Below are 13673 nucleotides of genomic sequence, written 5' to 3'. Positions count from 1 at the left end.
CAGCTGGGGACTACGCTTAGTTTTCCAGTGTCTATTGGGTGGGAGCTCTAAATTAATTGGTACATAACTTTTTATTGTTTTGTTGCATACCAGATATAAAAGAAGAGCTAGGGAGATGGCGCATTGGGTAAGAGTGGTTGATACATAAGCCTGGGGGCCCACGTTTGATACCTGGCACCTATGTGAAAACATGGCATGGCTTTGTGTACCTGTAACCCTGGTGTCAGTGGGTGTAGGCAGGTGTATCATGGGAGCTTTTTGGCCAGTCAGTTTCACTGGAAAAGGTGATGCACACTTCAGCAAGAGACCCTGTCTTGAAAGAGTATATGGTAATAAAGACAGAGAAAGACACTGTATGCTGGGGAACCCTCATAGCCATGTGCATGTGCTACAAACATATTGGTGTGTGTGTGTGCGCGTGTGCATGTGTGTGTGTTCGGATGTGTGCTTTATCTCAAGGAATTTCCAGAATTAGAACATTACAACATGCAGTCATGAAAAGAAAACATGAGTTTCTTGCTGTGTCCAGTATTGATATACCAGAGGAGATTGGGGCAACTGGGGAAAGATGGAGGAAGATCTGTGTGGGAGGATTTCACTGGGTCTCTGGGATTTGATCAGCAAGGATGAAGATGTGGGGAATGGAGAGAGGGCATCCCAGAAGAGGAATGTACAAAAATGTGGCAGTCAGGTAGACCAGTCAAGTCATCTGGAGACAGAACAGTTCAGTATGGAGTTGGGGAGAGCAGCAGCCACACTGGACCTGGAGGCCGGCAGTGAGGACTGGGCCTTGAGTACTTCTAGTTCTGAGCGTTGGACAGGGCACGCTTGGCAGGGTTTTGAGATTCCAAACAACATGAGGGAAGAGGGGAAAATAAGCACAGAACAAAAATCAGGGTGTGGTCCATTGTTCACTTTGCATAGCAGGAAGAGCCAGCTCCAGACCTTAATGAGGAAGCTTCAACAGATTAGGCCGAGACCCTGACTAACCTCTTGTGGAGCTATTCTTTCATGGTGATTGCCAGGGAACAAATACAGTGTGAAGAAGATATTGCCAGGAACTAACTGCAAGGACCAGAGCGAGAAGCAAAGGGGTGGAAGGCTCTGTGTCACTTCGGAGACTGGGCAGTGACTTATGTTGTTTGTGGGTTACTTGTCTTTTCTCCGTATTCTTCCTCTTTGTAGAGGAGTCCCTCCTTGTTATTCACCATGTGTGAAGTGAGCTGGTGTCTCTCAAACGTGGCATGGCCAACAGGGAGAACTGTAGCATTTTCAGGGAGGCTGTCTTAGTTCTGTGTGTTTCCTGTGGTAGTAATAGCAAGGGCATATGATGCTGGAAACTGAGATTCCTGGGGAGTGACTCTCACCATTGTTCTCAACCTGTGGGTTACAACCCTTTGGGTTTGAATGGTCCTTTCATGGGGTTAATATATCAAATATCCTACATATCAGATTTTTTATGTTATAATTTATAACAGTAGCAAAATTACAGTTATGACGTTAGCATCAAAATAAATTTATTGGTGGGGGTCGCCACACTATGAGGAACTGAATTAAAGGATTGCATCATTGAGGTTGAGAATCACTGCTATAAGCTCTGGAAGCATTGTGATCTTTTCCTTCCGCCCTGTGGGCAAGGATCACTGACATTTAAACCTCTGAGGCCCAAGAATTTGTTCCCCAGTGTCTGGCTTTTCTGGTCATGACAGTGACAAACACATCCTGAGCTCCATGTTGGAGAGAGACCTGGCCTCCTTGACTGTGGCGTCTGGGTGCCTTCGTTTTCCCATCTGTAGAATGAGAGTGTGGACTAGTCAGTGATGCCTAGACTTTTCCTGGGAGAGTCAATTAAACTTTAAAACACTGAGAGAATTTCACAGGGTTGCCAGCTTCTTATTTTGACAAGCAAAGGCCTAACAAAGAAACTGTCAAATGCCAGCTCTGCCATCATTGTCATTTAATTCAAAGGGCATGTTAATACCCAGCAAGGAAGTGATGGCATAATGTCAGAGAAAAGGACAGCTCTTCCCTGGAGAGAGCATCAGCTGTCTCTCACCGGCTTCCTTCATTTACTGATGCTGGCTTCTTCATTACAGATAGCATCCTGGACAGCGTGATTCTGGGTTCCATGTGGCTCCTATGAAACCAGAGCACCTGTGAGCTAACCTACAAAACCTACTATGCAGTGTGAGGTCCCATCAGGCCCAATTAGCTCCTTCTCAATAGTGTCACTGGGCTTACTTCCCTCTCTCCTTTTCTCACTCTTGACCCTGTCTCTCTCTCTCTCTCTCTCTGGGACTTTGCTCTGGAGGCCTGGTGGCCAGTTGTCTAAGAGCTAAGAGAAGGTAAGACTCGAGGAGGCTGTGGCCTTTCTGACCCACTGGACAGACCCATTTTAAAAAATAATTTATTTTGTAGGCATTGTTGTTTTGCCTGCATATTGTGTGATGGTGTTGGATCCCCTGGAACTGGAGTTAAAGACAGTTATGAGCTGCCATGTGGGAACTGGGAATTGAACCTGGGTCCCTGGAAGAGCAGTCAGTGTTCTTAACTGCTGAGTCATCTCTCCAGCCTATGAATAGACCCATTTAACACCTATAAGACCCCCCCCACACACACTCCTCAGGACCTTCAGTTGTTCCATTATTTTAGTTGCTTTGTTTCTGTGACAAAATATCCACCAAAATCAACTAAGGAGGAGAGGCTTTTCTGTCTCACAGTTGCGAGGCACAGCCCATCCGAAGGGTATATCACAGCAGCAGGTACGTGAAACAGCTGGTCACATCACATACTCAGGGAGGAAGCAGCAAGAGACAAGAATTCCGGTGTTCAGCTCACTTTCTTCTTGTTGCCAGAGCTAGCACCCCAGCCTGGGAATGCTGCTGCTTACATAGAAGGTAGGCTTTCCCTTCTAAGTTAACCTAATCTAGGAAATCCTCAAAGGCGTCCCAGGTCCCCAAGGTGTCAAGCTCTTTCTAGATCCTGTCAGGTTGATAAATACCAGTCCCTACCCACATTCACAAACCCATGGTTCAACAATTTGTATTTTCTCTCCCTACTTGAGTCAGGAAAATTAATTTGACCTGGGCATGAAGGTCCCGGATTTCTTTCCTGAACACAGAGCATTGAGATTTCCTGTGGATCCCAGTTCATACTCTTGTTCATCTTGACCAAGTCCTGCTCCTGCTTTGGTGAGCTGGATAGAGATCAGGTTTGCTTCTTGCAGCTTTATAGGTTCTAACCTCCTGGTGGGTGGGCAGAGCTCGGCATTATACACGTGTATTGACTGGCACCGAGAGAGTGCCAGTTGCTGTCTGCAGACTTGTCTTCTTATCGTCACTACGGTGATTATCACAGGCACCATCTGAGGAAGTATTTGTAGGCCTGAGGAAAGCAAGGGTAGGATTATGTGAAATGACTCAGTTAAGGTTGCACGGTTCAGCAAAGTGGGTCCAAGGATCAGGACTTTTGCAGCTCAGACAAGATGGCCTGGCTGTCTCAAACCTCTTTCAGCCATTTTTTATTCATGGGGATTCTACATCAATCTCTTATGATTGCCTTGTTTTTCAAGTCTGTAGCTCCTACGATGTTCAGCTCCTGTTCCTAAAGGCCATGCATGTTCCAAGATGACTCTGAGAGTCATCTTTATCTTTTTCAGAAAAGAAAACAATTTTCTAGAGTAATATGGTTTCCTTGAGACAAGGGACGTCCCCATAAAATGCAACTCACAAGGAAAGGGGATTTGTGGGAAATGAGCTTCTGGCTCTGTAAGGCCGCTGTGCTACATAGGGACATACCTAGCACCTCGACTGCTTGTCATTGATATGAGAAGAGTAGAGTGTCATTTGTGGTGCTGGTAATAGCATTCATGGTGACAGCACAAAGCATTCGGACCGTTTGTCTCCATTACTAACACAGCTGAACCTCTGACCCTGCTTCAGACCTGCCTGCCGTGATTAGACGTGTGAGCTTGTCGTTCATCTCGGGCTCACCAGTGGTTTCTTGTTTAGCCAGTGTGGAGCTGTTCTCACCAGATGGTGCTGAGGGTGGACCATGGAGCTGCCTTACAGACTGACAGTTCTATGTCTGAATTCTGGCAGATCAGCTAGCTGTCTTGGACATGCCAAAAGAATCATAGATATATGTTAATCTATTCCAGATCTCCAAGGCCCCAACAGCAAACTCTAAACTGTCACTCCCTCCCATTAAACTGATTGAAGGAGCTAGTCATCATAATTCTTCAAAAATACAAGTATTAACCACTAAAGTTTGAGGGATGCTTTGTTAATTGAAAGTACCACAGGCTGCTATTTGAGAACATGTTTAATGCTTCTTGGGTCAGCCTGGAAGCCTCTCTCTGAGGACATCTCTCCAAATCCCTTTTCATATATGTCTGACTATAACCTAATTTCGGAGTCCATACTACGCTGTGTTTTTAGAAACTGCCAAGTATAAGATAATCGTGCCAGTAGTATTGACAGAGAACACGTTTCTGATTTTTTGGCACATTGTGTCTATCTGGGTCTCATGAAATAGAAAGAAAACCTGGCCTCTAAGACTAGATCAGATTTAAAGTTCAGCTTGGCTACTCACGCGAATGGGCTCACACTGATATAAATAACCGCATAGAAAACTCCGCCTGCTATTTGAATAAGAACCTTCCAAGGGCCAGCTACTCCATGCTCCTTAGTGGACTAGGAGGGGCTTAGAGAGCACTCTGAGAAAAGCTGCAAGGACCGTTGCCCTCCCTCCTTATGTCCCCATGAGGGAAATGACACTCAGTGGACAGGGCTGAGCCAGGAACAAATGCAGTGAGGGATCCATCCGTAGTCCAAGCCACAAGGTCAAGGTGGCTCAGCCCCAGATAAGACATTGGGAACTGCTCACACATCTGAGACACGAGAGTGTGAGGCAGAGATGGTGAGCTTTTTTTTTTTTTTTTTTTTTTTTTTTTTTTTTTTTTTTTTTTTGTTAAAGGTCGCTTGGCCTTTCGTGACGGTCCCCTTTGTCCCACCTGTCTTCTGAAGTACAGTGGCTCCCACAGAGCACACAGGTGTTTTGGAGAAAGTGTGCATCTGGTACCCCTGGAAGGCACTGGTGGAAAAAGCCTGAAACATGAGAGCTATGGCAGGGATACCTGGCCTTCCCTGATGGTCTTCTGACTCCCAAATAATAGGCTTCCTCTTGGCTTGTTTTTAAGCCTCTGTGGCCCAAATCTGTGAACAGGGTGCCCATCCCTGGAGCCATGACCCAAAAGTTAGAGAGAACACCAGCTGGATATTCAGAATGGTCTTATACAGGGTCCCCAAGACCTGTGGCAATGGGTTTTTGTGCAGCCATTAGATACATAGGACTGTCTGAGTAGCCAGGGGAAGGGTGCATAACGACTTCCCAAGGGCAGACATCAACTCTGCTTCCCTCCCTCACCAGCTCCGGCTGGGACCTGAGGACTGACTCCTCTGCCCCAGTTCTCTCCTGCAATGTCTACCTCCTCTCAGCCTTCCATTCACAAACACCCCAGCTGGCGGCACCCACATTATGCTTTACTTGGTTGAGCTGCTTTTGGTAATCTGCCTAATGCCCTAATATGCAGGATTACTGGTACCTGGGGAAATGCTCGCGGTCTGCTGTCCCGCCGCTCAGGATGTTTGAAATACTATGGTGGGCTTCCTCTTCCATCACTAGCAGTGGGGTGGGCACGAAAGGAGCACAGTTCTTCTATTTGTAGGTCTGGGGAACCCTAGGAGCACAAGACCAGTATAATGTCTTGCATAGAGCCATAGAAGTGATCCCTCTTTGGGGGGGGATATTTTGAGTTAATGGTATTTCAGGGTTTTTAAGCTATTTTGGAATGTTATGGTCATTCTCACGAAATAAATATGAAGCAGGCATATGGACATTCAGACTCACTCTCCTGCCAAACAAACAAACAAACAAACAAACACACAAACAAAAAACCAGAAAAAGCGCTCTGTATTCACTTAAGAGTAAGTGGCACAGAACCTTGATAGGATGAACCATTCAAAGACTCTTTGATGAGCTTGTCACAGGGCCTGGGCATGCCTCCTCTGTCCTCCCTGCATGGTCCTCTGTGGTCCCTCACAGAGATTGCGCCTCCTAGGTCAAAGAACTCTGGGCTTGACTTATTACTTCTTGTTACCCTGGTGAGGACTCTGTCAAGAGAAACCACTAAGTCTGACACTGCCTGCACAGGCCTCCCAAGGTCAGGTCCAGCTCCGCCACCTGTCACGATTCCTCTGGCAGGACAGAAGGTCCTTGAGCTGTGTGTCCAGCTGAGGGCATCTGTGTGCAGGTTTCTGGCTCAGCTTGACAGATGGGGAGGAGAGCAGAGGAAGGCAGGGGCATGGCTGGGAACAATAAAGAAGGCCGATGCAGCAATAAACTCAGAGCGGGGATGGAAAATGAGGAAAGGAGATCTAAGTCTCCTGGTCCTGCCTGCTACAAGGGCTCTCTGGAGTGGAGCATCTGCTCTATCCATTAGTCCCAGGGCCTTGAGCAGAGGCTCCAGCTTAAGGTTCCCCAGGATGGGGGCTGCATCTAGCCCCTTGGATGGCCCAGAGGGAAAAGGACAAGTGGTTCTCCTGCAGATCACAGTCTCACCCAAGTACCTCAGGGTATGTAGGACCCAGCCAGTGATAGGCCTAGCACACCGAAGCCCTGGCCAGAGAGCAGCTCGGCTCGGCCTCCGTGGACGTGAAGGACAAGGGATAAAGTCAGATCTTCTGCATGGAGAACATCAGCTCTCAGCAGGAGGGCTGCCTAGCCTGTCAGTGCCCATGTTCATTTCCAGTTTTGACTCCTTAAAGTAGGGTTTTTAGTGGTTCTTGGAGCACAAAGGAAGGTGTTCTTCTGACCTTGATTCAGCCACCATCTTGAGGCATAAAGACCTTGAGGAAGCTCCCCTGTGGAACATGCAGTGCCAGAAGCTGGTGCAGTGCACACTCATAATGATGACAGACCCTAACCGTGTCAGTCACCCTCACATTAATTCCTTTCTACCACCCCTCTGTCCTTGGGATGGCAGGACAGATTTGTGCCATGCCCCCCTCTTTTGCTGTCAGTCAGTGGGGTTTAAATCCTGCCAGTGTCTTCTTGGGCCCGCTGCTTAGAGCTGTATCTGTTAAATGAGGACATTAACCACTCATAGGACTGCTGTGGTTGTGCTCATAATGGCAGCCAGTGTCGTCGTCATTACGGTGCTCTTTACTAATATAATCTAGATCCTGTGCTTGCAAAAAAACTGGCTTTCATTTGCTGCAGCTCACTTCCTTGCCCCTCCTCCCTCACTGCCTCTTCCTCTTAGGTTCTCCTTTTCCTTCCTCCTCTCTCCTTCTCCTCCTCCTTCACAGTCTCTTTCCTCCTCTCTTTCCCTTTCCTTCCTTCCTCTCACCTTTTGTCTTTCCTCCTTGTTTCCCTGCCTTTCTCTCTTTCTCCTCTATCCCGCTCCCTCTTCTTCCCCTTTTCTTCTCTTCTCCTCTATCCTCCTTTCCCTCTCCCTTCTCCTTCCCAGCTTTCCTCTTCTTTCCCCCACTCCATTAAAATGGATTTGTTCTTACTGTAGCCTGTAGTGTGTAAATTGTAAAAAGTGACAAGCGTCTGCACTGTGGAGTTTCACTATAGTGATCAAGCTACATAGATTTCCAGGTGGCCATGAACATCCTACCTGCACAGGGATGTTTCCAGTATGGTGGTCAGGAAAGGATTCAGGGACCAGGCAAGGGTCTGAACTGACACCCGGAGACCAGTGTGTGGATACTGGGGCAAAGTGACAGTAGCCTCTAAATAGAAGTAGCCCAGGAAGGTCCTGGAGCACAAGGAATCCTGCGCAGCTGCAGTGACATTCTGATGACAGAGAGCAGTGGGGCAGATTGGATAGGTGGCACAGTGTGACATGACTTCTCTACGGAAAGGAAAGGGCAGCTTCAGAAGGGTGCTGGTGACAGCAACAAAGTGAGACTAGGGTTTTTTTAAAGACTATATTCTCCTTTCCGGATGGCCATAACCTAAGTGACTCTTCAGGCAGGGGACAAAGAACCAGGAACCAAAGTCCGAGGTGTAATTAAACCCATTTCAGGCTTGCAGCTCCTTCCTGGGGTGGGCCTCTTCAGTCGCTTGGACCAGCTGGCTCCCCACCTCGACTTACCTGCTAAGGTGCGGTGCCTAAGCTGACCTTGGCTTCTGACTGTGCCATCATGTGTCTGTGTGCACACCCTGGTCAGGGAGAGAGCCTGACCTGGCAGGGGCGGGAGAGGTGTGACAGCGGCTCGCACCCTGCCAGGAGGTTTTTCTAGCACAAGGCTTCTGCCTGGACTTGTCATGGCAACATCTCTGTGGTAAGAAAAGAAAGGGCCCTGACTGTGCCTTCTGCAGCAGGGCAGAGTTAAACATGTCAGCTTTGTGCTCTGAGAAGCTGCTGCTGGCTTTGGGGTGTGAGTCTCCTCCCCAAGATCAGCCCCATTTCTTACCAGTACTGGAGGATAGAGGTGTCTCACTGTCCTGCTTACCAAACTGTGGTATCTGGGGGAGTGCTCTGCTCTGTGTGACTAGGGCCTCTGCAAGAACCACTGGGCAGGACAGGTGGAACTCACCATTTAAAGATTAGCACACAAGGGTTTGGGGACATGAAATAATTTAACCAAAGCCACCTACAAGAACTGATTTTTGACTTCAGCCTCTGGACTTCAGCATCTCTCTTCTCAAGGCTCTTTGTCCTGAATCGGTGCACTGGGACCTCATTGGGCTGGCCTGGGTGAGAGCCATGAGGGTGCATTCACAACCCTCTGTTTCTTGTCTGTATGGCCGCAAAGAGGGACAGTATCCTAAGAAGTTGCCAAGCCCCTTTCCTTTTTAGTGTTTCTCTACAAAAATTAACAAAAAACAATAATAGGCTCCACCATGGTGTTTACATTTATGTATTGGTACATAGGCTTCTTCCCCATTTCCCCTTCATACTGGTTACCTTCTTCCCCTCAAATTGTCCTTCTCATACCATGTCGTGTGTGTGTTTGTGTGTGTGTGTGTGTGTGTGTTCAAACCTAGATCTGATACATGAGAGAAAATGTGATTTTTTTCATGAGTCTGGCTTACTATTCATATGTAACATTCTGAGGTGCCTTCTTAAGTTGCCTTGCTGTTTGGTAGCAATTCTCAAATTCCCAACAAAATGGTCTGTATGCTGACCACCAGTGACTGGGGTCCAATCAGGCCATTGGCCACAGGTGACGTCATGGTGGGAACAACATGAAAAGGAATAAAGAGAAGGTAGGAAAGGGGCAGTACGGTGTGTGGTGGTGGTGGTTGTGGGGGGTACTGAGTCCATTCTGCTCTCCAGTGTCCTCCAGCTTCCTATGCCTATTGCCTGGCTCGAAAACTTTCTCTACACATAGACTCTATCACCAAGGATAGATGTAAGCCCAGCATACAGCTGTGCCTGGCCAAGGGGTGCAGGCAGGGACCCGGACAGATAGGGATGTGTGCCTCTTTATTCAGGAATCCTCCCAGGGTGGATACTGGGGATTTGTTTCTCTGTCTCTTTTATACATGTCCCTTTCTCCTCCCCTAAACATCTTTCCCTCTATGTCTATGCATTTTGTTTGGTCCCCCTGAGACTGTGGCAGTGTAGTCAGAAGTCTGCAGAGAGTGTCTCCCTTGGGGGTCAGAGAGAGGCTTGGGGGAGAGGGTCATAAGGTGATTTTCTGGCCAACACCAAGTTAACCCTTTCTGGAGAGTGTTTGAATCTTCTGTAGGAAAGTGGGAAGTCTAGGTTAGCTGGGCAGGAGCTTTGCCGTTCAGGAACTGCATCTCCCTCTGAGGTACTGTACCACGGAATACAAAAGGAAGAATGAAGTCCTGTGACCCAGAAACTGCCTGGCTCTGGCCTGTCTCTCCTCCTTGGAAGGGAGCAGATGGTGTAATGGAGCTAGATGTCAGGGTGCATCCAAGAGAACATTTGGTTTGACGCCCCTAGTATGGGAGTTTCTTCCTGACTGTCCTGGAGGGAGTCCCACCGTCTTGCTGGACCCAGGCAGCAGTAGAAGCACCTGCTCCAGAGAGCCCGTTGCCTAGCCAGAGGGTACTATCATGCAGAAGTCACCTGTTTTCTGTCTGTTGTCACTCATGGAGGCTCATGTTGGATCAGAGGCCTTTCCAGGGCCCAGAGGCTGAAACAGCATTGGAGGCGGCTGTGGCAGTCGTGATTTGAAGTGAGCACCGCATGAACCACTATGCCTCATACCTTCCCAGAGGTTGGCTCTTCTCCTTGCTTCGCACAGAGGAGTTATGAACGTGACCCATGGGAGTAGAGTGCACCCAAGTCCTATTGGGCTCTCTGCCGTCCCAGGTGACAGCTCTCAGTTACTGGAGTTTTAAGAAGGCCTGTGAAATCCCACTGATCTGCTGGACTATTTTAGAAAGTGTAAGAAATCATGGAAAACTTTTACTTTCTGGTTGCTGAAATCCAATTCTGGCTTCATAGATGGGGACCCCTGCTGCTCTGATAAGCTCTAACTGAACACCCCTTACCTCCTGCATGCCCTCAGCAGGGCCCCTTAGCTCTCCAGGTCCCACCCACTTTCCTCCGGCGTAACATTAGTAGAGGGTTGCAGGACTTTGCCTTTCAGACACAGAAACCCCTATCTAACCTGGCAGGCTGGCACAGGGCTTGATGTAGCTCCCTGCTTCTGTGGCCCCTCCCCCAGCCCTGCCTCCCACACGTGGTAATTAAGCTCACAACATCTAGTATAAGCAAATAATAACAAGGGCATTATCTCCTGTTAGTTTGTGTTTTTCCCTGCCTATCATAAAGCAATTAAAATAATGAATGCCTTGTAAAACAATAGGTAAGAGGGTTGGAGGAATAGCATGCTATGCACTGTGTACCTCTTACGCTGTGAATTACAGATACATTAAAACCATGGGGGCTGCAGGGAACTCCTGCCTCTGGGCCTTTTATATGCTGAAAAGTGTCTGTCCTTTGAGGCAGCAGGCTCAAGCAGCAGGAAATTGGCCCTCCTGGTGGCCAGAGCCCAGTTGTCTGGTGTTATGTGTAGCGCAGTTGGGAGTGTGCTTGCCTAGCGTGCTCTAAGTCCTGAGGTTGATTTCTAGTCTAGTATGAAGTGGAAGTGGTAGTATATGGCTCTAATCTCAGTACTTCGGTGGAAGTTCAAGGTCATTTTTGTCTACAGATCTAGTTGGAAGCACTTGAAGCTACTCAAGAAAGACCCTGTCTCAAAAAGAATTAAATAGAAGCAAACACAAAAATGCTGGTTTGAAAGTTTATCTTCCTCTCAGCCCTCACCATTCACGGGCCAATTCTGAAAGTAGCAGGTGGTGTTGGCTGAAGATTCTAGGAATGTGCTGGAGTTAAGGTCTGTGGTCTATTTCGGATGGGCAAGGCCTGTGGTTCCCTAGGTTGACCTCAGGTGTTGACCACCAGAGAAAACTGCAGTTTCTAGAGTGGATCTGACACCCTGAGTAACTTAATGTACCTTGTGCTTTGATTTGGGTGCTGGCTCAAGACTGAACCACCGCATTCAGAACCACCCTTCTCCTTGCAGGAGGTTTCCACCTCTGATTTCATTCCCACTTCCCAGTCTTACTTTAGGCCAAAGCACAATGATCCCCAGTGTTTTTCTCTTTGGAAATTAATACCAGGATTATAAATGATGAATATAATTTACTGACATCTTTTTCCATCTCCATCTGCACTAATAATGTCAGTGGGTGTTTGAATGTGGGTCTAGTTAAATTTGATTTAGATGAATGATGAGCCTTTATTATATGTAAGAGCCATGCATTTTTGGACATATTTATAATGATATTTGTTTATCTAAAATTCAAATTTGGCTGAGAAGCCTATATTTCATCTGGTATCCGAAACCCAGTCTCTGGAGGTGACATTGAACAGATACTCAGGTTTCTTTGTATCCATTCATTCAAAGTTTTGATTGCTTTTTTGTTATAGTTTTTGGTTTGTGTGCTTGGACTCTGCGGCCCAGGCTGGTTTTTAACTTGTGGACAATCCTTTTGCCTCAGCTTCCTGAGATTATAGGTGTGTACTGCCATGCCTAGCTTCATCAATGTTTATTGTGCTAGCTTTGTGCTTAAGACCGTGTTAGGTACAGGGGCTGACAGCAGTGTTGGATTAGGGGGTGGTAAATGAAATAAGTAAGTGAATTATAGAGTATATTAGAGGGTTTAGGTGATATGGGATGACGTTTTCAGAGGATAGTGAGAAAGACTTTATTGGGAAGTGGGGCGTGCATGAGTGAAAACCTACAGAGACAGAGGCCAGGATGGGAGCACATTGTGTGCAAAGGTGGAGTTTGGATATCTGAGGCCTTCTTTCTTCAAGCATATTTCAAGTTCTGAAGGGGGAATTTATTGTCTCCTGTATCTCAGGGATCTGGACTGCAGGCAGAGCTGGACCCAGGGATTCAGATGCAGACACTGGTATTCCATCACATCTTTCCTTCGTGGTGTTTTCCTTTTCAGGGATGGATCTCTTCCCCTACCTGTGTCATCAAATGTACCACGCTTGTGCCATATTTCCTTGGCAGAGATCATCTGCCTATCCCTGGCCCAAGTGGGTCTTGCCAGGGGTCTTGCCCAAATGCCTGATCCAACAGTCTGTATTGCTGAAACCATTGTGGGTCCATCATGAGTCCCTCTTGAGTGCCATAGACAGGATAAAGGATGGAAATTAGTAAAGAGAAATGGGGTTGGCACTATGAAGGTATAATGTCTTGTGCAGAGACAATTTTGTGCTGACTGCACCCCTTCTTTAACGCTCTGTGACCAGGGGCAGGTTTTTTGTTTTGCCTTTAAGATGGCCAGAGAAAATGCCAGCATTCTCCCTGTTCCAAGAGTATTCTAAAAGGAAATTTCAGAAAGGATCCTTTGTGTGCCAAAGCGTGCCTCTGGAGGTCAGAGGGCCTCTTTGGGTGTCAGTCCTGTCTGTCCACCTTGTTTGAGACGGACACCTCTTTTGTTGGTCTCTATTGTGTATGCTGCCAGGCTGGTTGCCGTGTGCCATGTGTTTCTGGAGATCTTCCTGCCCCCGCCTTGCATCTCTGTGGAAGAGTGTTGGAGTCACGGATGTGCTCTGCTGTGCCCAGCTTTTACATAGGTTTGAGGGATTTAAACTCACATCCTCGCAGCTGCATGGAAAGTGCTTTAGCCATTAAGCAACCTCCACAGCTTGATTTTTTTTTTAAATCAAACTAAAGAAAATGAAATCCTTACCCATCTCTCCTCCCCTGCCTTTATCTTTAAGTCACATTCCCTCATCTGGGAACTCCGTCGGGTTCTAATTCTGTCTAGGTGGGCATCTTATTAAAATCCAGTTCTTTCCTATTGACTCAACTCTGATTCTCTCTGTTGCCAGGAGGCCCAGAAGATAAATAATGGCTCCAGCCAGGCAGATGGTACCCTCAAACCAGTGGACGAGAAGGAGGAGGTGGTGGCAGCCGAGGTCGGCTGGATGACTTCCGTAAAAGACTGGGCAGGAGTGATGATATCTGCCCAGACACTGACTGGCAGAGTCCTGGTGAGTCCTTGGCCCCTCCCATATGAGGTGGTCTTACATCTGGGAAAGGGGTTTGGTTGAGAGGGGTGATGATGCTCTGAGTTTTCTCGCGGCCAAGTTGGATGAG

The 13673-nt window shown here is 47.6% G+C and overlaps 1 protein-coding gene across 1 annotated transcript in view; it reads left to right on the top strand.

The window, feature by feature from the left end:
- Positions 1–13673, top strand: part of Kcnma1 (potassium calcium-activated channel subfamily M alpha 1) — a 719714-nt gene that overhangs the window by 192306 nt on the left and 513735 nt on the right. The window contains 1 exon segment of the mRNA XM_042054118.1: positions 13406–13567. Within this exon segment, the coding sequence (XP_041910052.1) occupies positions 13406–13567 (162 nt within the window).

This window comes from Arvicola amphibius, chromosome 13 (genome assembly GCF_903992535.2).
Source record: "Arvicola amphibius chromosome 13, mArvAmp1.2, whole genome shotgun sequence".
In the NCBI taxonomy this organism is placed as follows: Eukaryota; Metazoa; Chordata; class Mammalia; order Rodentia; family Cricetidae; genus Arvicola; species Arvicola amphibius.
The sequence above is the reverse complement of the archived record's forward strand: the minus strand, read 5'-3'. Positions and strand labels throughout refer to the sequence as shown.